The 22,518-nt window shown below is 42.2% G+C and overlaps 2 protein-coding genes across 6 annotated transcripts in view; both read left to right on the forward strand.

The window, feature by feature from the left end:
- Dati (zinc finger protein datilografo) overlaps window positions 1–22,231 on the forward strand; it is a 65,226-nt gene extending 42,995 nt beyond the window's left edge. For 3 of the 5 annotated variants that reach the window (XM_076384712.1, XM_076384713.1, XM_076384715.1), the window contains 7 exons: window positions 7,325–7,509; window positions 11,599–11,628; window positions 16,278–16,437; window positions 19,446–19,643; window positions 19,993–20,213; window positions 20,339–20,492; window positions 21,967–22,231. In XM_076384712.1, the coding sequence (XP_076240827.1) occupies window positions 7,325–7,509; window positions 11,599–11,628; window positions 16,278–16,437; window positions 19,446–19,643; window positions 19,993–20,213; window positions 20,339–20,492; window positions 21,967–22,088 (1,070 nt within the window). In that variant the 3' untranslated portion in view covers window positions 22,089–22,231. Of the gene's footprint in view, window positions 1–7,324; window positions 7,510–11,598; window positions 11,629–16,277; window positions 16,438–18,190; window positions 18,404–18,631; window positions 18,755–18,846; window positions 18,985–19,445; window positions 19,644–19,992; window positions 20,214–20,338; window positions 20,493–21,966 lie in introns of all 5 variants that reach the window. The other 2 variants (XM_076384716.1, XM_076384714.1) reach the window with 2 other exon arrangements.
- Window positions 13,771–14,574, forward strand: LOC143183217 (uncharacterized). The gene is made up of 2 exons (XM_076384718.1): window positions 13,771–13,790; window positions 14,277–14,574. Exons 1-2 carry the CDS (start codon window positions 13,786–13,788, stop codon window positions 14,572–14,574), a joined length of 303 nt encoding a protein of 100 aa, XP_076240833.1. The 5' UTR covers window positions 13,771–13,785.
- Window positions 22,232–22,518: the final 287 nt, after the last annotated feature.

Consider the following 22,518-nt stretch of genomic DNA (forward strand, 5'->3'; position numbering starts at 1 on the left):
TTATACTCCTAATACAAAGTATGTACATCAAAGAAAATTATCACAAGCCAAAAACAAAGAATTCTTGAGAATATAAAAAAAAACATTTTTCGTTAAAAATTACTTAATTACAACACTATGATTAGCTAGAATTTGTTTAAAAATCTATTGTTTAAAATTAAAAATAATGATAAAACTATGATGTATTAGAAGATATTCCACAGAATTAAATGAAAATTGAAAATTTTTACTTGTTACACTTTCTTCGCGGGGTGAATTATGTTTCAAATGTTGGAACAGATATAACACCATCTAATTTAATTGTAATAAGGGAGTATGAAATCTTTGAGTAGCTACTGGTTCGTCATGTACTTCCCAATCAATTAATTTATACATATATTTTTACGTAGAAAATTGGTTTAAAGTACCCCTAATGTATGCAGCATAGGGGAAGTCAAAAAGCAAGGAGTCAAGTTTGTTAAGAAGTCTCGTAATTTCGCATAATTCCCGAGTCCCCAATCACTGACTTGTACCTATAGCTAACATCCATGATTTCTCACGACATAAAAATTTTATTTCCCCGATATCTTGGAGGCTAATATCCCGCAGCGACGGACATTTCAGAGCTATTTTTATTAAATCTTCGATCGATCTGAATAAAACATGAAGTTCGGCAAATGGGAAAGAAGGAAATGGTCAGAGAAGAAGGTGAGGGAAGACGAAGGAAAGAAAAAGACCAAGTAGTAAGGGTATAAAGGATCAAGGAAGAATGTCGATATTAATAAAAGTTAAATTGAACCAAACGCCGATGGAAATTGAAATAGAGTCTGCTCGACGCAAAAGGAATGCAATAAAAATTTCAACGATCACAGAAGTCCCGCTTTTTCGACGTGAATGGATGGAATTGATTAAAAGCTTTCGAAGATATTACGCTTGCTACCGTTCACATACCTCTAACATTAATCGCGTCGTGAAATAATCACGAAGGCGTTTACATGAATATTTCGCACCACGTACGAGTACGAGTAATTAAAACCGCGCGATACTCTTATCGCAAGGGATCAACGACGCGCTGGCTGGAAGTTTTGCAAATCAGGACAGCTGTCGAACGGAATCGAGTAAACTGTACAACGTCGAGGCCATAAATTTCCATGAAAACGATCGTTAAGCTTGTCGGGGGAAAAAAACACACTGTTGCAGATTATTAATACGTGAACCAGAAGGAACAAATACGCTTTCATCGTTTTAAATCAGGGTGCAAGGTTACGCGTTGTTAAAACAGAGGCTCTAATGGCCGCTTTACAACGAGTGGCATTTTTTACGCTCACCCCTAAATCTGCTCACTGATACCTGTTGCTTGCCCCGGAAAAAAGTATCTGCCGTATTCCCGTATCTCGAACCATCGCCGTCCCCGGCAGCCACTTTATTTAACTAAAAATCGTAATTACGGATTAATCGATTCCCCGCGTTTCGACGTAACTTTCATAAGTTTAATACCTGGAAAGTTACGTTGCAATCGATTACTATGAGCAAGTAGTATTCGTGAGGAGCTTATTCCGACTTTGATTAGCTAAATTAAGCTGCGATAGATATGGCTAATGTCTAGGCGAATGAGTATTCAGAAACTCTAACAATAGAACTATTTAACCGTGGACATAAAAACTATAATTGCTAGTTTGATGAAAAAACATTAATAAGCATAGATTCTAGATTTTCATTATAGTAGTGTAGTAATGGGATTCTAGATTCTCACTGGGGCTTTTAGAAATATTGAGAAATAGCTGCTATTAAAATATAGAAAATAATTTTGTTGTATATTATATAATTTTAACCTTTAAATATGCTTAGACTTTACTCTAACTTTAAATTGAAAAACAAAATTTAAGGTAGTGGTTGCCGAAATCGAGTTTCTTAGGAATGCTTTGCAATTTTAATCACCTCTTAATATAAGTCTCGTTAGAGATTTAAAATTTTAAAGAATTTCACCATTCCAAATTCGTGTTATTTGCCTTCAAGGTTTAAACTTTTAATACGTAATTCCTATGCCGAGATTTCGCTGAAGTAACATTTTTCGGAACTTGTTAAAAAAGTAATGTATGATGCATAACATCCATAAAAATGTAATAAATAAAAATTAAACAGTTTACCGTTTAGTTACTGAATTACAACAATGTAAAATTTATAATTTCGCAAAATTCCGAAGAATTTCCGAAGTATAGTGCCATAGCAGCTTTACCATATCGTTATTTTCTCTTGTCAATGTCAATGTTTCTGTATATGCATAGAGAGTAATTACGAGTACTTGTGTAAACGGTGGATAAAAGGCGTACAGACGCATCGAAAAGTTTTGTCGTACCCTTAGAAACGAAATAGTCTTGAATAATAAAGCTGTGTGTAATTAACTTTCTACTACGATTGTATGGAAGCAACTACCTTAAATCTTCGATGAAAATTCCACTTCCGACGGAATACCGTAATTCATAGCTTGATTTCTAATTTTTACTATTATTATTGCCATCATATCTATCGTCTTTATTATGTGCATATGCGTCTGAGAATGTGTATGCATGTGTGTAGAGGGCGTGTGTGAAGAGAGTTAAATAGCGTTTCAGCGAAGCAGAACCTGTGAAGCGTGTATCAGAATACGTGCAATAAAGTCACAGTTATAAAGAAATACAAGAGAATACAATACATGGCGCAGTTAGCTAAAAAGAAGAAAATGGGGAAGTCAAGCAAAGAAGGGCAAGTCGAAATTGGTCAAGTGCCTAAGAAGAAAAACAAGACTTGAGAAGTACACATGCACAGCTAACCTAAAAATTATCCCAGTAAGCGTGTATGGAAATTGAAGCCATGGATGGTATTTATAACAAGCCGGATACGCTGAAATTAGAGGGGGAACCTTTTAGAAAATTGGAGAAAATTTAAACACAGCTACGAAATATTCATGATAGCTTTAGGAAGAAAAACAATAACAAAATATGTGCAAGCGACAACGTTATTGAATTTACTGAACGAGAAAGCCCTCGAAATGTTAGAAACGCCTACTTTGGAAACAGAAAATAGAGAAAATCTGGGAAAGATCATAGCAGCTTTAAAAGAATGTACAAAACCCTATCACAATGAGATGTTCAACAGGTTCATATTCAATAATAGAAAACAAGAAGAAGAATTATTTGATCACTATGTTGCAAAGCTAAAGAAAATGGCAATATACTGTAATTATGATACACTAGAAGACTCTCTCATTAAAGATAACATAATACAATATCTAAAGATCAAATTATTAAATGTTATAATAAAATATACTCAGAATGCAAGATCTAAAATTGGAAGACTTGATAAAGCATATAAAAGCTCATGAAGTGGATAAAGTACAAACATCAAAGATAAGAGAAGGTCAAGGCATGGACTACAAAGTACAAGCAGTAAAGCCACAAACTTAGAAAATCAGAGATGAGGGATCGCAACATTAAAGCAAATCAAAAGACATAACAACTGGAAGAACAGAAAGAGGATCTTCAAGAGAAAAAAGAAGTGAATCATGTTTCAGGCAACAAAAGGGGCTATGTACAAGAAGCAACCAGTATCATAAACCATATCAGTCTCCAGCCTATAAAAAAAATGCAAGATTTGCTTAAAATATAATTATTACGCAAGAATGTGTGAACCAGAAAATTTAAATAAGGATAGAATTAGTAATATAAAGTGTACAGATAATAGTAATACAGATGATAACAGTGATTTTTCAATTAACATGTTAAAAATAGATCCAGCCAAAACTGGATTACAGAAAAAAACTAGTTGGAAAGAGAAAATAGAGATGAAAGGAAATTAGCTTTAAGATTGATACTAATGCAGATGCAAATATTGTTTCTTATAAATTGTATAAGAAAAGAAATGTAGATAGTAAGATTAAAAGAGGGAGAATTAAGCTAATCACGTATGTAGAATTTGAAGTAAAAACTACAGAAACCATCACATTCAATATCAGGTTTTAAAATAGAGAGTACAAGATAAAGTTTATAGTAATTAAAAATACATCTGAACTAACATTCGGGTTAGTAACAACTATGCAATTAGGATTAATTAAAAGGATATATCAAATAAGAGAGTACAAAAATAAAGAGACTGAAAAATTTATAAAAGATAAGAAAGAAATATTAACAGACATAGTACAGTTTTCGGGTGAAATTCAAATTGGTATCAAACTAAATAAAGAACCAATGGCAAAACTAACCTGTAGCATTCTAAATATTATAAGGAATAAACTAAAGTCATATTTGGATGAATTACAAGAAAGAGTTATTATTAAGGCATGCGTTCATCTAGTAACTTGGGTAAGCAATCTCGTTATCAGAGAGAAATCGGATGGAAGTCTCAGAATTTGTTTGGCTCAATGATGTTCAGGAAACATGCCCGTAGGCACCTGACAATGCCCGAAATCGCAAGCAATTGATTCCCCCACTCCTTGAGAAACGGCCTTAGAGTAGTTTCGATGGCTCCCCACTCGGCTGACAAAGTAGCCTTGAAACCGCTTGCGAGTGATTCTGGACATTTTCGGACTCTAACGCTTGCCTCGAAAGTATTTGAGCATCATTGGTGTAGAAGTACAAAACAAAGCATAAAGATGTTGCAAAAAGCCAAAAAAATTTATAGCATAGGTACACTCATTGATATAGCATTCTCCGACTAAATCTAAGGAATGTCCAATACATGAGAAATAGAAAGCCAAATTACTTTTTTCTTTTAAGCATGGTTGTAACGTGGAGACAGATACATTTGTCTGATATGTCACTAACATTGTCATACATTTGTGCTTAATAGTTAGCTATATCTATGTCCTATTTCTTGAGTATTTGTAATATTTTTCTATAGGTAATTATTTGTAGCCATTATTTCTGTAGCCATTGATTGGCCTGTATGAGTTTTAATTTGTAAAAGACAAAAAGAACGTTCGTAAACGTGGTCATTTAAGTAATACCGTAATATAACAGATAACTGATCACTGTGAAAAATATCAGGTATAGAATCTACAATAAGCCCCCAATATTTGGCCGCTAATTTTATTTTTGATGTTTTATGATTTTTTTGCCATTAAATTCACAAATTTTTCGCGAATGGTTTTAGAAACTATAGTAAAGACGCGTTTAGGAACTAAACAAGTAAAAATTTTGATTTTATTATATTATAATTATTTTTATATTGTATTATATTTTAGTAATATTTGTGTTGTAATTAAATTAATTGTATTAATTAATTATAATTAAATTGTGTACATTCTTCATAACTTTAGAATCTTCCGGCCTTATTTCTGAAATCCTATATTATATCAAATACAATACACCGTATTGTCAATACATATCGTAACAATGCTCAAGCGATAGAAAACTGATTGTGTACATAAGGATCACGAAAAATTATTATGTTGCAAGCTACATAATAGGGACATCGCATATCATTCGAAAATCAAAAAGACCCGATATTATTACAAAAAAAAAAAATTAACGTTATAATACAAATTTGATGCATTAAATAAACTCTTTCGAACAAAGCATTTATATTGCAAGACGTATCTCGTTTTACAAATTAATAATGTGTACAATTATTTTAAAGAGTTTGTATTGTTTTTCACAATGATTTTATGAAAGGTGTGTTTGTACAAAATAATCTCCAACCGTAATAGTGTATCTAGCGTTTACAGTTATAATACGGAAATTGATTTCAAAACATTTTAACATTAATGTAGAACCAAAAACTAACGATTCTAGAACCGCTATCGAAACTGATATAATTAGTGGTTCCTTACAACAACTATTTGCAATAAAGATTCCTCGTAATTGTTTTAAGAACTAAAATTAATAGCATAACTGTTTTCAATACTAGGTCCAAAGTAAACTGAATTTTGTAAAAAATGTTTTCAATTAAAAGTGACTTTTGAAGAAAGACATTCATAAATCGAAAATAACTTTTTTACAGAAATTTACTTTAATATATTAAGAAATGAAACCCCCCATGAAGGGTGAGGACTGGGACCACAGTCCCCCACCTAGTCCCCCTTAATCCAGGCTTGAGTAGTGTTAAGAGGAATAATACATAGCATCAAAGATACTTGTATAGCTGTCAGTAATGAATATTTAGAAAAAATAAAGGAAACAAAAAGTGACGCAACATTAATTCAAGTACAACAGTAAGTAAAACTGAGTAGCCGAACAAAAGAAAACGATTAAGTAAAAAACTGTCTATATTAAAACATAAGCAATATAATTTGCAAGTAAACAATGAGTAAACAAAGTAGTATGAGAAGTGAAATACTGTACAAGTTATATGAGGGACACATCGGAATGGCTAAAATGAAGTCTAGGGCTCGTGGTTTAGTATATTGGCCAGGAATAACAGGGGCGATAAAAGACCATATAGTAATATATGATGTAATAATATATGTAGTAACATAGAAAATCATGTAGTAACATAGCAAAATAAATATTAAAGAAACGTAAAATGAACAAAACAGATGTACAGTTAGGTTTATTAACTTATAGAAATGCTCCAATAGCGATTCTTCCATAGAGCTCAGCTGGAATGTTAATGAACAGAATGATACGAACACCACTACCAAGACCAATGGTACCGTTAAAATTTAATGTGAAAAGTATCAAACAATTCTTACATAACAGACAGCAGAAAATTGAAGAAAAGTATGATAAATCAGCTAAAAAGAAAATAACATTTCAGGAGGGTGAAGATATATACATACATATATGATAAAAATAAATGATAACCAGGCAAAATAATTATTAGATATAAGATTTCGAAATCGTACATAATACACAGTAAGGGAGGGATTAGGCTGATAGCAGAAGGAATGCAGAAATTCTGGAAAAAAAAGATTTCAAGGGGGAGATGTAATACTAAATATAAGTATATGTAAGTCTAACATGTAGTAGAATGTGTATGTGTGCGTGAGAGTGTGTATGTTGAGTATAAAAGGCGTGTATGAAGAAAGGTGAATAGTGTCTCAAAGTCTTAGCGAATTAGACCTGTAAAGCATGTACCAGAATACGTACAACAGAGTCAATAATTATAAAGAAATACAAAGGAGTACAATATAAAATTTTTTCAAAATTTGTGATTTTTATAGTTCTTTTTGTTAAGAAATTCGTGATATATCATAAACCATTGATGCCCCATGGAACACAAAACGTGCCCATTTGACAGTTTCAGAGAATACGAAAGTATCTTTGGAACAAATTGAGTACATATTTATAAGTTCGTTCATTGTGTAAATGAAAGAACACACAAATTCGACAATTTGTTGACAAGGCACGGGACGATTTTCTGATTGCAGGTGAACGACCGTACAAGTGCCATCTACCGGACTGTGGGCGGGCGTTCATTCAGCTATCGAATTTGCAACAACACCTTCGGAATCATGATGCTCAAGTGGAACGGGCGAAGAACCGGCCATTCCATTGCAACATCTGCGGCAAAGGCTTCGCCACAGAATCCAGCCTTCGTACCCACACGTCGAAGGTCAGTCATGTATGTACCAAATCCGACGTCCAACAACAACACCACCACCACCAACAACAAGAACAACAACAACAACAACAGGCATTTTGGCTATTTAACGCGGTGCTCGCACACGATAATAATCGAACCACGGTCGGAACGATCACGGAGAATCGAGTCTAGTATTGATCAGACGGTTGTACACGTGTGATATAACTCGTACATATGTCTCTATATGTGTACATTATCAATCCGCTGAACGCTCTCTTCTAATCGAACGATAAACGCCTATGTTATACATTTTTCCCTTCGGCGATACCGGAACGCGTTTCTCTGAATGCACACATGGTGGCGGGTCACGCTTTTATCTAGACGATCTATCGACTTACTCCATCTCTATGATAGGTTCCTTTTTCAGCCTCTTCTCGGTCTCATTCGCGATATAGCTTCGCTAAACAGTAGGAACCGTCGAGAAAATCGGCAACTAACCGTGTCTCGGTATCTTGACGGGAGGACAGCTCGGTGCACGGTACGACATTTCAAGGTCGCTTCGGACAGCATTACTTTCTTTTCTTGGTTTTCATGGAATCGTGGAAACGTGGAAACGTGAAAGAAAAATGAGAAAAAAGGAATGAGTAGTGAATGAACGTATGCACGTTCACCGCGTTAGACCGTGCAAAGAGTTTCGCTCCCGATCCGCAAGTACCACGTAACTTCGCACACAACAGTCCCCGTGTGCTGCTCGTGTATCGTAACAATGGACAGAGATCCTAACGGTAGCTTAGATCGTTCTGCTGGGTTCTTCGTAACGCTTGGGACTGCTTTGGTTGTGGTTTCTCACCGATACCGGCCGCCTCGAACTTCAATGGAAGTTTGCAGAGCGATACGGGCCAGCCTTCGCACCTTCATTCGATCGCCCATTGCCAATCGTTGATAAACGTTAGACCGCAACAACGACGATGACGACACGACACCAACGACGACTAGTACTATCGGTCAGCGTATCTCGACCTCGCTTAAGATCACCGAGGGAGGAACGAACATGGTTGGAGTCAGTTCGTTACGAGACGCCACGAGCCACGATGACTCAAAGATCTTCGAGAGCTTGAAGCAACGGGGACGAGTAGCGACAATCGGTGCTCATTGACTCGTTTCCCCATGGAGTACAAACCTGAAACTAGCGTCAAGGGAGAGGAGAGCCAGTAACACTGTCCGAATCACGGACCGTACTCAGAAGGGAAAAAATCGGCCGATCTGGGAAAGAGATCGCTCATAGTCCCCTCGGAGACTTAATCGAATTCACCCCTGACGGTGAATCGCGGCACGTAGCGATTACCAGAGGAATCTTGTACCGTGGGGTGCTTTTTTGCTCGAGCTCGGCCAACCAACTGAATTTCTCAACCCTTTCGCCGCGCCAGGCACATGTCTTGACGAAAAAACGTGGGAAGGCATCTGTCGAGTCGTCCGTGACTCGATCTTTCTTCTTGTTTCTCCTCGCGCTCTTCTCGCGCTTCTTTCGCCGCGATGAAAAACCCATATCGGTTTCTTTTTACCTCAGCCAATTAGACCAGGCATGTTGCGTAACCAGTCGTAAACTACCGTCTCCCCTTTCTTTCTCTCGAATACTCGAAAAGAGGAAGCGATAAAACTTCACGGATTATCCATTAGCAGGACGATAAACACGCGGACCGGCTGTGTTCCGATGACGATCGGCGTTAACGTTCGTCTAATTACGTCGCCTATGATAACGTCAAATTTAATTAATCTCCGCTACATACGAGGGATCGAGGTCTTGGAGGAAGAATCGACGAGGAGTCAGGTGCATCCGAAGACGGCGCCGTGGGTAATAAATATTCTTCTTTCGGCGCTCCGCTCATCAGGATCCTTTAATTGAAAGCTAATCCATGGCTGAGGCGTTCTGTTCCCCCTTAAACCCTGATAAATCTCGGGGTTCTTGCCAGGCATCCAACCTTCCACCTACGTCGACAAAGCAGACCAAAAAGTTACTACTTAGAAAGGTTTAATGGAATAACGAGAGACGCATCGCGTCGAGGAGAAGAGAAAAACGTGCGAGTTGAAAGGAGCTTCAAGCGCATCTTTGTAGCGCGATCAAGTAGGGAGATAAAAAGAAGCAGAGGAAGGGTAGAAGAAGCAGCAGCAGCAGAAGAAAAAGAAGAAGGAGGAGAAGAAGAAGAAGAAGAAGAAGAAGAGGAAGTAGTAGATGGAACGCGAAAACACAACTCGTCGAGAAGATCCTGAGCGCGCGGAGAAGTAATTAAAAGCCGCCAGCGCGACAGAAACAGAGTCCCGTCCGCTCAGTGGAAATAAAATAAAACGAAACGAAACAAATGAAGGGGGAGAGGGAGGTAGAGCCCATCTTGCGCGCGGCTAATCGAATTTTCGCCGGGGCAGATTTCTTGAAATTGTTTTCGCTATTCCAGGCTATCTGCTAGCCCCGTCCCTTCTCGTCGGCCGCCCTGATAGCTAATGGATCGTTGTTTAAAAAGGCAAAAAAACAACGAGAACGAGAAGAAGCAAAAGAGAAAGAGAGAGAAAGAGAGAGAGAGAGAGAGAGAGATGAACGTTGACAAAGGAAGCGCCACAGAAAGGGGAAACGAAAGAGTTATACGTTGTGGGTCGAGGCCTGGCGTGTCGGCGAAACATTATCCCGACTGAGAAAGACAATACACTCCGAGCACAATATTATAATAGGTCGGAGCGTAAATGTATTATAGAGAACGATCGGTAGCCGGCCATAGAAATTCGCATCTCCTCCCCGTGCGCAATTCCCTCCGTGCGTCTTACGAACTGTTACCCCTTCCTTTGTCTCGAACGGTCTGACGCTTCTTCGAATTCTGCCTGGCCTTACATACGTTCAGAACTTTCGCGCCGATAAATAATAGACATCGATTTAAAGGTTCATTGTATCATACTTGAAAAATTGGAGAATCTTCTAACAATTGGTCGGTACATACAGTGGCAGACAAAAGAAACTTAAAAATTGGCATTTATATAGAATATTAATACCTTTCATAATACTTACTTAGATACTTTATTTTATATTGGTAACACATTTCTCCTGGCATATCTCTTCATTGAATATGAAGTAGATATTCCTTAGCTTTTTCATGTAAAATTGTGGTAGTTTTTTAATTCGCTTAACCAATAGCTTCTAAACTTGTTTTCTCGCAAAACTCACAGCTATATTTTGTGGTCAAGCCTTGCTACCCTATTTTTAAAAAAATATAAAACGGAGCAAAAATAACAAGAAATTACTGTTTCAAAAATGGTGAATAGCATTTTCCTATAAAAAGCCACATTTTGGTAAATATTGCGCTTATCTATTAAGCTTTTCTTTTATCCGCCACTGTACGAAACTACTCTTTTATTTGTTGCTCCAATTGAAATAATTCAATAGATTTGAACACTCTTTACACGATCCAATTTGGTAGATAAATAACAAAGAGTGGAAGGAGGAAATTCCACGGAAAAGGAGGAAAATATCGGAGCGGCGCTAATTCGTGGGTGGTCGTTTTTTCTTCGGTGCTTCGTCGCCGCTTCTTACCCAGTTTCGCGTGGCGCGCGGTGCCTCCGTATTTATCTGTAGTTTAACGATACAAGGGTTGAATGTCGTGCAACACGATACACAACCCCTTCTGCTAGCGTACTTTCTCGTACCTTCGACCTTCTTCCGACTCACCTCCGGGCTCTCCCATCGAGCCCCTCTACCCTCTTCTTAATTGCCCAAGCGCGGAGCTCGGTAAAAACTCGTTAGCCATTAGATTTATTTTTCCTCGCCACGGGGATTCGTTCTGTGTTCTAAAAACCGTGCACTGCCTTCTTCGTTTTACACCGTTTCGATCTCTCCGAAAGGGAGAAAAATCGCGACGCGAGTTGTTCGAATTCTCCAAATTCGCGCGCGAACACCGTCGATCGAGTTACGTACACGAAACGCTTCCTGTTACTCTCTGTGCCGAGCGAAGGACGTTGGTTATTGGAACAAAAAGATTAAAAAAAAAAAAGAAATTGCATCTGATTCTCAACGATATTTAATTGCCTCGAATTAATGTGAATTGATCTCCATTTCATGCTGGTCTCTCTTTGTCGCAGTGTTCCAAGTACCCATGGCAACGATTAAAGGTAAAACGATCGGGTCAATAACGACGGAGCCCATGGGAATTCCTTTCGGGTGTAATTTCAATTCGCTTGCAAAGTTTCACCTCTCTCTCATTTTCTATGATGATAATAATCGGCAAACCGCGACACGGCTGCTCTTTCGATCAGTTTCCAGCCGAAATTGGACGAAATTCAGAGGAAAATTTGAAAGGCACGCGTGCCCCGCGTGCCTGGTATCTGGCATTCGTTAATTAATTACGTCCCTTCCATCCTCTAACGATTCCGTTATCTAACGATTCCGTGTTTCTCGACCTTATCGCCGCACAAACGTCACGCCTCGCATTATTTACGACGTCGCAAACTGCAGCTCAAAGAGTCGTCCTTCGATCGGCGTGAGTCGAACAGAAGCCCGGATGCACGCGATTTTTCCCTCCGTCGCGCTTCCCAATTAAACACGATTTCCCCTCGTTTAAAAGTAATCCTCTGCCCCCCGGTCACGCGTCTCCGCGCGAACCTCCCTCCTGGGCAAACATCGTCGTCTGGCGGCACTCCAGAAGGACTTTGCTCTTCGTCTCTTTCGCGGCGTTAAAATAGAAAAGTGGGACAGAGCTTTTCGTGACGGTACGCCTCGTAAATCGGACCCGCTTTTCCAAAACTTCTTTTTCGACTGAGTAAATGAATACTCTCTGATCGGCATCTCCATTTTTCGCTGCTCTTAATACGCGACGTACTAATAAGCAACGTTCGAAAGCAACGTCCTTCGTTTCTCTCCGTCGTTCACACCCTTCCGACATTTTTTTCTCCCGCGTCCCCTTCGATATTAATTTTTTTCCCCAGGCTCCGCCTCTGCGGGCCCCTTTCCTCCTCTCTCACTCTAGCTACAGCTCATACTATCCCGATCGCCAGTCGAGTACTAATGAAATCATTCCCGCGCCGATTCCGTTGGGGTGGGAGATTTCTGACTATTGTGCGATACCCCATCGTTTTTTCGCTCTCCTACGACGAACGAACACGCGCGTTAGTGGGTCCCTCGTCCAGGCTGCTATTGGCACAACATGCGGGGGGAGAGTCGCGGCCTCAATCCTTTCCCAGTAGCTACTTTTTTCCCCTGGTCGCCTTTTCCTCTCGCGCCTCGGGGATGATTGGACACGCATAGCGCGTGGATTACCAGCGCGTGATACGCGAAAAAACGCCAGGGACCGGAATAATGCGCGACAAGTAGCACAAAGAGTTCGAGGGGCGAAGAGCGAGGGAGAGATGGGAGAGAGAGAGAGAGAGAGAAAGAGGAAGGGAGGGATAAAGGCGCGAGAAATCAAACAGTGGTCTTAATGAAAGAAATCACGCGTGTCCCGCCGCGGATTATTTCTACTCCATTCAATTTTCCACGCTCTTTGGACCAGCTTGCACACAGACGAAGCCAGTCACTGAAATAGTAACACTTTTTCACGAGCAACATAAAAAAGGGATGGAATTAGACATTATTCGTTACGAAAAAGAATGTACGTTCTCGAGAGAGCAACCACGAGTAAAAGAGAAATACAAACGTCTCAGGCAGACTTGATTCGTCGCTGTATTCGCGCGAAGGTTGTCTGCCGGCGAGGCTCGCGGCCTCGTTGTGGCTAAAAGAGCCAAGGAAAGGAGACGGCGATGGTGAAAAAAAAGAGAGAAATGACGCGAAAAGAATTGCGCCGCGAGAATGGCCTTCGGATTTTATCTGCTCGGAGGAGAGGAACGCCCGTTCAGACCCTGCGTTAATTTTTGCTCAAGTTTTATCCGGACGAACAGTGACCGCTTCTCCGAAGGCGAAAAATACAGACAGGGAAGTCGATCAAGCTTTGGAGCCTCAGAAAGCAAACGTTTTCTTTCGCTGAGAAAAACTTTAGCTCGATTAAAGATGGTCCCTTTTCCGCGGGCACAAAATGGCTCCATCTTGCCCATCGTCACGCATCGCTAAGCGCGTGCTCACACCCACTTCCTTTTTACGCCACTCCCTGGTCCGAACCTGCTTAAAGACACCGCGGAGATTCGAGCAGATAGTCGAATGGTAAAAATCGGGTACACGCAGAAAAGGATCAAGGAAGATCTATGTGACAAGAGGGAGCCAGCGCGAGAAGCTCACGCAGGAGCGTTCAGATTCTCCCACAGTCAGGGTCAGTGATACCATGTGGGGCCGAGGAACGCATGGAGTCTAGGAGAAAGGACCCGGAAGCGCGGAATTGGGAATAGAGGCGGTTCTTGGAGCCAGCTTAAGCACAAGAGATGAATCTGGTCACGGCGAATCATAAAGTCCCTTCGGGATTCGCCCACGCTGCATCCATTCCCTTTCTCTTTCTGGAACGTAGCATGCACCGAGAGAGGAGATAGAGAGACGAAAGTTGAGAGAGCGCGACAGAGCTATGGAGAAGAGAAGAAAGAGACCAGGGAGTAAGAGAGAGAGCAAGGGGAGAGCGGAGGTATTCGCGGTGCAAAAAGCGAGGATGCAGGCAAAAAAGGAACAGCGCAACGAAGAAACCGGTTTTTTCCAGTTGGGCCAGGTCAGGGCGTCGAACCTACGGACCGCAGCCTCCCTCCGAGAATAACTTGCATGCAGCAGCAGCGGCAGCATCGCCGAAGACGTCGACGGCCAGAGTCTCCTCCGCGGTGTCGGATCAACCGGCCCGAGCTTGCTCCAGGTCCGGGAACAGAGAAGGACGTCGATGCCTCTGGCTCGACGAAAACAACCAGGAGGAGGCGTGCCTTGGAAAGAATATCGCCTATCCTCAAAGAACAAGAACAAAAAGACAAGGAAGAAAGAACTCAGGGGTCGAGGTGCGTGGGCGTTCGCGACTAGCAGCACGTAACAAAGAAAGAGGAAAAAATAGAAGCTGCGATGAGGGCAAAGACCCTCTAAAAGAGGGAGGTCAAGGAAGTTTGCGGGCGAAGGATGCGACGAAAGCGAGGCTACTCGCAAAAAAAGAAACAGAGCCTTGAAACGAAGAGGCTCTGGTGACAGAAAGAAAGAGGCACGGGATAACCTCAAGGTCCTATTGCAACCGTGGGCCTCTGTGGGCCCGGAAGAGTTATTGGGGACTCGAAATGGAACCGAGAAAAAGGAACGTTCGAGAGAGTCAAGACAGAGAGTTCGAGACAAATAATCGAACGAAATTCTTTGCGATAGGGGAGGGATACGGAGAGGGGGAGTTTGGATGTAAGAAAAGTGAATCGAAAGAAGAGGGAATTGGCTGACTAAGGTCGACGACGTCTGGTCCTATTTTAAGCTGGTCCTACCCGAGATTCGGCTCTCCTCCGTTCGCTGATCGCCTCAACTCGGTCGCGGTTGTCCCAGGTTCGGGAAGAAAGAAGGGTACGGGTTGTTGTATCGAGGATAGGTAGGGAAAGGGGGAAAGAAAGAACGAGAGAGATAGGGAGAGAAGGACGACTCGGCGCAATGAAAAAGGAAAGTAAGAATGCGAAAAAAGACAAGGAGGAATGAAAGAAGAAGCAGAGGGAGGAGAAGAAGGATGCGTTGCATCGAAATCGGGGGCGGGGAGTGGGCAGGAAGAAAGGAACGAGGCGAGTCGAGACCCCAAAACTTTGGGGTCATTGCCGTCTGGTCTCGTTTTAGCCTTTCCGTCCTTCCGCCCCATCGTCTCCTCCTTCTTTCCTTCTTCTCCATCCTCTTTTTCTCTCCATTTTAAGCACTCTTTCGAGCAAGGTTGGCCACCATGTTTTTCCTCACCGCGTGCTCCTACCGCCTCGTGTGTGCGTACAACCGACCTTCGCGTGTGCGAGAGAGAAACAGATGAAAGAGAAACACTTGAAAAAAAAAAGAAATCGATCCAAACCACTATACGAGCGCGAAATTGTTCCTTAACACGAGGTCACTGCGAATGACGAAGACAGATACTTGCAATGAGGACGTCGAATTTCGTTCATCACTTCATGTTTATCTATTCCAAGGATGACCTCTGTTGACTGCGCATTAGATCAGCTAAAAATGAAGCAACGTAGAATCGCGAATCGATGATCGAGACTACAACAGGGGTCATCGTAATTGTGTCGTAGTAGCTAGTCGTTTGTGATAATCTATGCTTTGCGTTCCCGTTTATCGGTGAGGTCGTAGGAGATTGATCGAAGACGAGTTATAACTTAAACAAGTTGTTACATTTCTTGGTTTGCTGTCGAAACAGATAATTTCTTAGATATCCTCTGCCTTCGATCGCCCTCTGGATCTCACGCTTTCATACATTCGTCTGTCTGGGCTTTGCTTTCTCCTTCCATTCCCCATCCTCAAACGTTCTTCCGTCCCTATCATTGTCCTGCAACACCTGCAACCTTCCGAATAGTAAGTCTCCCATCGATCCTGAGCCCGAGTCCCGACCACCTCAGCTTCACTGCCAGAATCCTTGACAAGGAAACAAAGTCACGATCGTAGAGCTGAGAAAAAGACGACCTGTCCGGATAGTCCTTTGCCAGACACTCGAGGTGAATTCCCTTTGCAAAAGAAATCAGTCCGTGGTGGCGGGGGCAAATCGGTGCCCTAACTCTCACTGGTCAATCGTTCTGTTCTGTGCGCTGCCTGTCCTGCGCTTCTGGTTCGCGACTCTGTGGTGGTATTCTGTGGGTCGGCTGCTCTCTGCCGGTGCGCCGCGTGTGCCTGCTTCCGGTTCCTCTTCTTCCGGCCCCCAAAAAAGGAGTTGCAACAGCGTGTTGTGTTCCAGCAACACGCCGCCCTGATCGGCGGCCCGAACGCAACCAGCTGCCCTGTCTGCCACAAACTCTTCCTCGGCGGCGAAGCTCTAATGGAGCACATGAAACACACCCACAAGGACCCGAATGCCTCCGGCGTTGCCAGTAAGTATCTACCGATAATCTAGCACCCTCGGCATCTCGTCCGTGTCGCTCTTTCTTTCTCCTTGCTTCTGTCCAGTATGCTTTACACACTAATGCCGGTACACTGTTTCCGTTTACTAACGCACGATCGACGTAACGATCGGTAATCTCTTGGGCTTTGACTTCGAGCCACCGCGAAGAGGAACAAATAGCATAGAAATATTCTATATTATTAAAGCCAAATAAATAGTAGACGTATAGAATAAAAGATAATAGAGTTAAGAAGAGTGATTCCTCCTCGTGGCCTCTTACTTTTGCTGACTATACCGTCCAACCTGGCTAACACCTAACAGCTAACGAAAGGGGGTTTCTTGCGGGGATTCCTTCAAGGAGAAAGAAAGAACGGCGATAGACGTAACGAGGGTGCCTTAATTGCAAGTACGCCTAAAAAGAAAGAGAGGGGGAGTGAGTGTGAGAGGGAGTGAGAAAGGGTGAGAGCGAAAGAGAAGAGTGGAACGACGACCGCTCGTCGAGAGACACGAACGAGGGGTTGTTCGTCCTTATAGTCTTTAAGTACGTTTCACATCCCCCACCCAAGAAACTTGCTTTGGCGCGGGCGATATGCACACATTGTCCTGTCACTTCTTCGTACTGTTCGCTAGAACGGAAAAGGGGGTGTAGCACACTTAGAGCGCACTCACCGACTAATACTTGCGTAACTACTTCGCTAATATAAAACCGGTGCTTCAAAGGGTGTCTCGTTCGACTTTTGTGCGTGTTCTGTCAAGTGTGTGGGCATAGTTACATAAAGATTTAAAAAAAGAGTAGAAAGAAAGTACAGATAGACGTACAGAGAAGAAGAATCGACAAGCGCGGCCGTGCGCGAGAATCATAGAAAGAATCTCTTTGCGAAAGCCCGCGTGTTCCGTTTTTCCAACGCGTCGTCTCGATTCCTCCATCATCTTCCAAGTAAAACGGCAAATGGTGCGTACCAAGTGTCGACTTGACGTCGTTCGTAGAGTGACCGAACAGAGACGTAAGTAAGTAGGCGACCCGTCGTTCGAATGCATGATTCGAGATGATCTCTGAGAGATCTCTTCGGAGACAGGAGCGGCGATTTAAAGGGTCTGTGAGAGAGAAACGGAGAGACGGAGGGAGACAAGCGGAAGAAAAACGAAAAAAAAAAAAAAAAATACCGAGTGAAAGGAAAAAGAGAAAAAAACTGCGACAGAAAGCAGAAAAAAGTCAAAGAAAGAGAGATTCGTCGAGCTTTTCTTTGTGCGTCTATAAGCGTGGAAACGCGCGCGTACGTGCGTGTGCATCTTAGTTTTTGGGCCGACGACCTCGCTCGTGAAAGGGAACCAGCAGCGGCCAGAGGCAGCGCGCGGTGCGTCCGAGGTCAGTGCTCTCCTGGTCCTCGGCTATCCGTGTCTGCAAGGATTCTCCCTTCGCCTTCGAGGTCGACCGGAATGCTGACGTACGTACGCGCCTGTGTACACGCGAATGCGTGAGAAATAAGGTGGTGGAGGAGGAGAAGGAGGAGGAGGTGGAGGATGATGGTGGTGATGATGATGAAGATGATGGTGATGATAATGATAATAAAAGAAAGAACGAACAAGGATGATAATGATGATAACGGTGATGAAAATGGTGATGATAATGATGATGATGATGATGATAATGATGATGATATGATGATGGAGGAGGGTGGCTTTCGTTCCTTGGGAAGCTTTATCCTGCTTAGCATTGACCTTGAAATTGTGTCGCCCTATTGTTCCCTCCGCTGACTGCACAACCTCCGTTGCCGGGGTTTACCTAGCGAAGCGACGGACCGCCAACCACCCGTGTCCAGTGTGCGGAAAACACTACGTCAACGAGGGTAGTCTCAGGAAGCACCTGGCCTGCCATCCTGAGACCAGTCAACTTAGCACAAGCCTCAGGATGTGGCCGTGCTCGGTGTGCCAAGCCGTCTTCACTCATGAGAGCGGTAAGTATAGTCCTTCTAATGAAACAAACGTGCAAAGTACCATTAGTCCTAATATGTATGTATTAATATATCCTTACTTTTTCGTTCTTACGGGTCTCGCGTACCATACCTTATACTTGTTTCGTTTCGACCAGTATCTTACATTATCAATTTTCCGTTCGTTCGTTCATCTTAGCATATAAAATCGACCTAAAAACTCTATCGAGATCACTCTGCTTTACTGTTAAGGTTTGTTGAGTCATATGGAGCACATGAGAATGGACCCAAAACACCAGTTCGCGGCGCAGTATGTTTTAAGCCGCGCGGCCGCCGAGAGGCGGGAGAGAGAAATTCTCGCGTCCTCGAGTTTAGGTATGAAAGTTACCCACAGTCTTTTAGACTCGTCATCAACCAGATAGAAGAAGCAATGTTCATAACGATACATATGCGATTCTCGTGTCCAGGTGCGGGTTTGGGAGTGTTGGGAAGCCAAACAGGCGGACCTCAAAATTTGCAACAACCACCGATGTGTCCTTCGCCATCGGCTCACTCGGACAGCAGCAGTGGAAACGGAAGACTATCGTCGGCCGGTAGTGAACCTGGTACGCTCCCCGATCTTGTTCCTCGTCTTCTTGCAAAATGGTCGTCTGGAATGATCGTTAGAGTGTCCGTGACTATAGCGTATATTTTAAAGTTAACGGCTATACGTAACATCTTAAGAAGCGGCGACCTTTCTCTCGTAACCTGAGCTCGCTGAAAATGTATCATAAATGGAAGTACACACGCACAGACACACAAATTAAGCCAACTTACCCACCCCAAGCTTCGATAAAGCAGCGACAGTTATATTGTAGTAAACCATTATTTACACTTGATACAACTGAGAGTAAAATAAAGCATCTACGAATTCTTGTGTGAGTAATTTCGTCGTACGAACGCTCGGCTCACTCTCGTTCCGTTTTATACTCGACTTTCAACCGATGTTAGATCATAGTACGTAGCCAGTAGTAGCGCAACTTCACACCATCTCGTCGCCCTTCGTCGAGTGTACTAACGAGAGCAGACTTCTGCGCAGGTACCGGTCTGCTCAACAACAACAACAACAACAATAACAACAATATGGCGTCGCCGGGGCCAAGCGGTAACAAGCTCAGCGAGATGCTTCGGGCGGGAAGTCAGCCGGGCTCTGCGCAACAGTACCACGACGAGATGCAGTCGCAACAACAACGCATGGCAGTGATGGCCGCCGCCGTGTCAGCGGGTAAGAATTCTCTCTTCTCTGGCTCCGTTTTCACGAATCGATCGGACAACAGAATCGTCGCGATACTCGCGAGCGTCCGTTCAAGGACGCCGATATCACTTATCGAAACGCGTGCGATTTCGTCCGAGAGAACAGATACAACCGATTCGTTCTAATTACTTTCGATAAAGCTCCATGTACACTTATTATTGTTTTTCCGCGACGAGCATTCCTCTTATCTATAGACCGGGTGCCCGATCCAAACTCGCAAACAAATCCGTCTATAACGACGTTAACGCATAGTTATTTCTAATCACGAGAGATAACGGATGGTATCATTCAAAATGAAACACTTATTTTATATCGACAGGTTTGCAAAATTCGGTGTCGCCGAATCTGTCGCCGGTGGACATGGCGTCCCTGGCAGCGGCGATGAGGATGGGAAACAATGGTGACATGAGCGGAGGAGCGCAAGGATCCACAGGACCGCAGCAACAAGGAGTGCAAGCAACCGGACCAGAACAGACGCTAAGAATGCATCAAGCAGAAGCCTTGCTGCGCTCTCAAGCCGAAGCCGCGTTGAGACTGGCTGTAAGTACAAATTTCTCCCTTTAGTTGCTGCAAAAATTTCACTGTCTTCTAGATCACTTATACAATTGCTACTTTTGAAATGTAAGAGTTGGATTTACGATTATACGAATTAATATTGCCGACAGGTATCGCAGGCGGCAGCAGCAGCGGCAAGTTCCGCGGTTGGCGGAGACGTGAGGCATCACTTGGGACAGCATAACGGAGGCAGCGCTTCCGGCATGCCTGGACATCACACGAACCAACAGATGTCTCAGCAAGACACCTTACCACCGGACCTTGGTGAGTTCGGTTCCTTAAAAGGGTTCAGTTAAAAAATGAAATATGTAAAAGCTTTCCTCGAGTCAGTCTTTAGCACTCTGAGTATCAGGGGACTGCACATGAAGTTGGAGTTGAGCTCAGTTATGAGATGCACAGATCAGCTGTTGGGCGGATAAAAAAAAATACAAAAGCTACTGTAGTGGCGTTTGGTTTCACAATATTGATACTAAAAGAATCATTATTATTGTGGTATTTGATTCTAGAACATTATTTAGAGAAAATTAATTATGATAGCATTTCGTTCTACAACAGTGATTATAATGATACTAGAATATTGTTTAGGAAATGGTAACTATAAGAATACTTAATCCTATAACAGTAATTGTGTATAAGACAGCCATCATTGTACTACATGCTTCTAAAATACTATTTCTAGAAACAAGCTGCTATAGTAACGTTTGGTTTCTTAGAGACAATCACTATACTGACACTTGATCCTATAATACTGATTATATAACACTGAGGAAAGCTATTATAATGATCTTTGCTACCAGGATACTGATTTTAAAAACACCACTAATACAGGGTATTCGACGATAGGTGTTAGAAATTTTAAGAAGTGATTTTACATGCTAAAATAAGAGAAAAATGAAGATAGACGAAATTGGACTTTGTTTCCAACTTGTTACTTATTCAGGAAACTCTTAAAATACGCGTGAAATGTGTCTGACTCGGGATTTACTCTACTGACTTTGCTGTGCCTGTCCTAACTAATGCCTGCAGGCAGTAGAATAAGCCCCAGATCAGATACATTCGACGTGTACAAACTGAATTACGTTATTCTTCATTTTCATCCCATTTTCACACATAGAATCACTCCTTAAAATTTCTGACACCTGTTGTCAAACATCTTGTATAGTTGTATTTCGTCCTACAAGATTATTTAGAGCTAGCTATCTGTAGTAACATTTAATTTCCACAGTATTCAAAAATAAGAAATCGACTCCAAGAAACAATTGTCTAAAGGAAAACGCTATAGTGGCACTTACTTCAAACATTAATTTCATAGCTATGAAGCAATACGAAATAAGTTACATTCTGAACAAAATTAAGTTTATACTTTAACTAAAGTCAGCGAGATCAAATTTATATCTCTAGCAGAAGCGGATTAAATTAAAGGAACTTGTCCCTTCAAAATTACAACATAAAAAAATGTGGATTCATAATACAGAACTAATATTCAAAATCTTAAATATCCATATCCCAAAAATATAAATACATGATTTTCATTGTTTTGCCTTACGAACACGTATTTATGAAAAAAGCTACAATACTGACAAGAAGTCCCACAGCATTAATTATTACAAAACAGTCAATACATGAACTATCTAAAAAAAGCTACTGTAATGTTACTTGAAGCTCAAAAATGAAAGTAATAGACAATTCCCACCAAACCCCAAATGTACAACAAATCATAACGACTTCCGTTCCACAGGGGAAGCCCTGCGACTGCAAGAGCAGCGGCTAGAGCAGGCCCTGAGGCTCCACGGTGATCCTCGCGCCTTGAGTTTCACTCTCCAGCACGTAGTCAACCAGCAGAACAATCAGCAACCCTGAAAATTCAGTTACTACTGAGACGAGTGGACCCCTTGGACGTCGGAGCAGACGAGCCTGCAGCAGCAAGCTGAACGCTTAAACCAGCAATCGCTACAAGCCACCGAGCGACCAGCGTCTCTCGGCGAGCAGCAGCAGCAAGCATCGTCTAGCATCGGTCTTCATCACCATCAGCAGCAGCAGCAGCAGCAGCAGCAACAACAACAGCACCAGCAGCAGCAACAGCAGCAGCAGCAGCTCACCGAAGACCGCGGCGTCAAGAGGAAAGCCGACGACATGATCGGTAACTCTGACAGCGTGTAAAGAACGACGTACATCGACGATAAACCGTTAGAACGTTTATCGTTTTCTACGTCGATTCTGAAACAGGCGTCCAAGTGTGGTCACCCGCGAAATCACTAATGTCTCAGCAGTACGAGTGAATTATTTAAAA

This window comes from Calliopsis andreniformis, chromosome 9, assembly GCF_051401765.1.
Source record: "Calliopsis andreniformis isolate RMS-2024a chromosome 9, iyCalAndr_principal, whole genome shotgun sequence".
NCBI lineage: Eukaryota > Metazoa > Arthropoda > Insecta > Hymenoptera > Andrenidae > Calliopsis > Calliopsis andreniformis.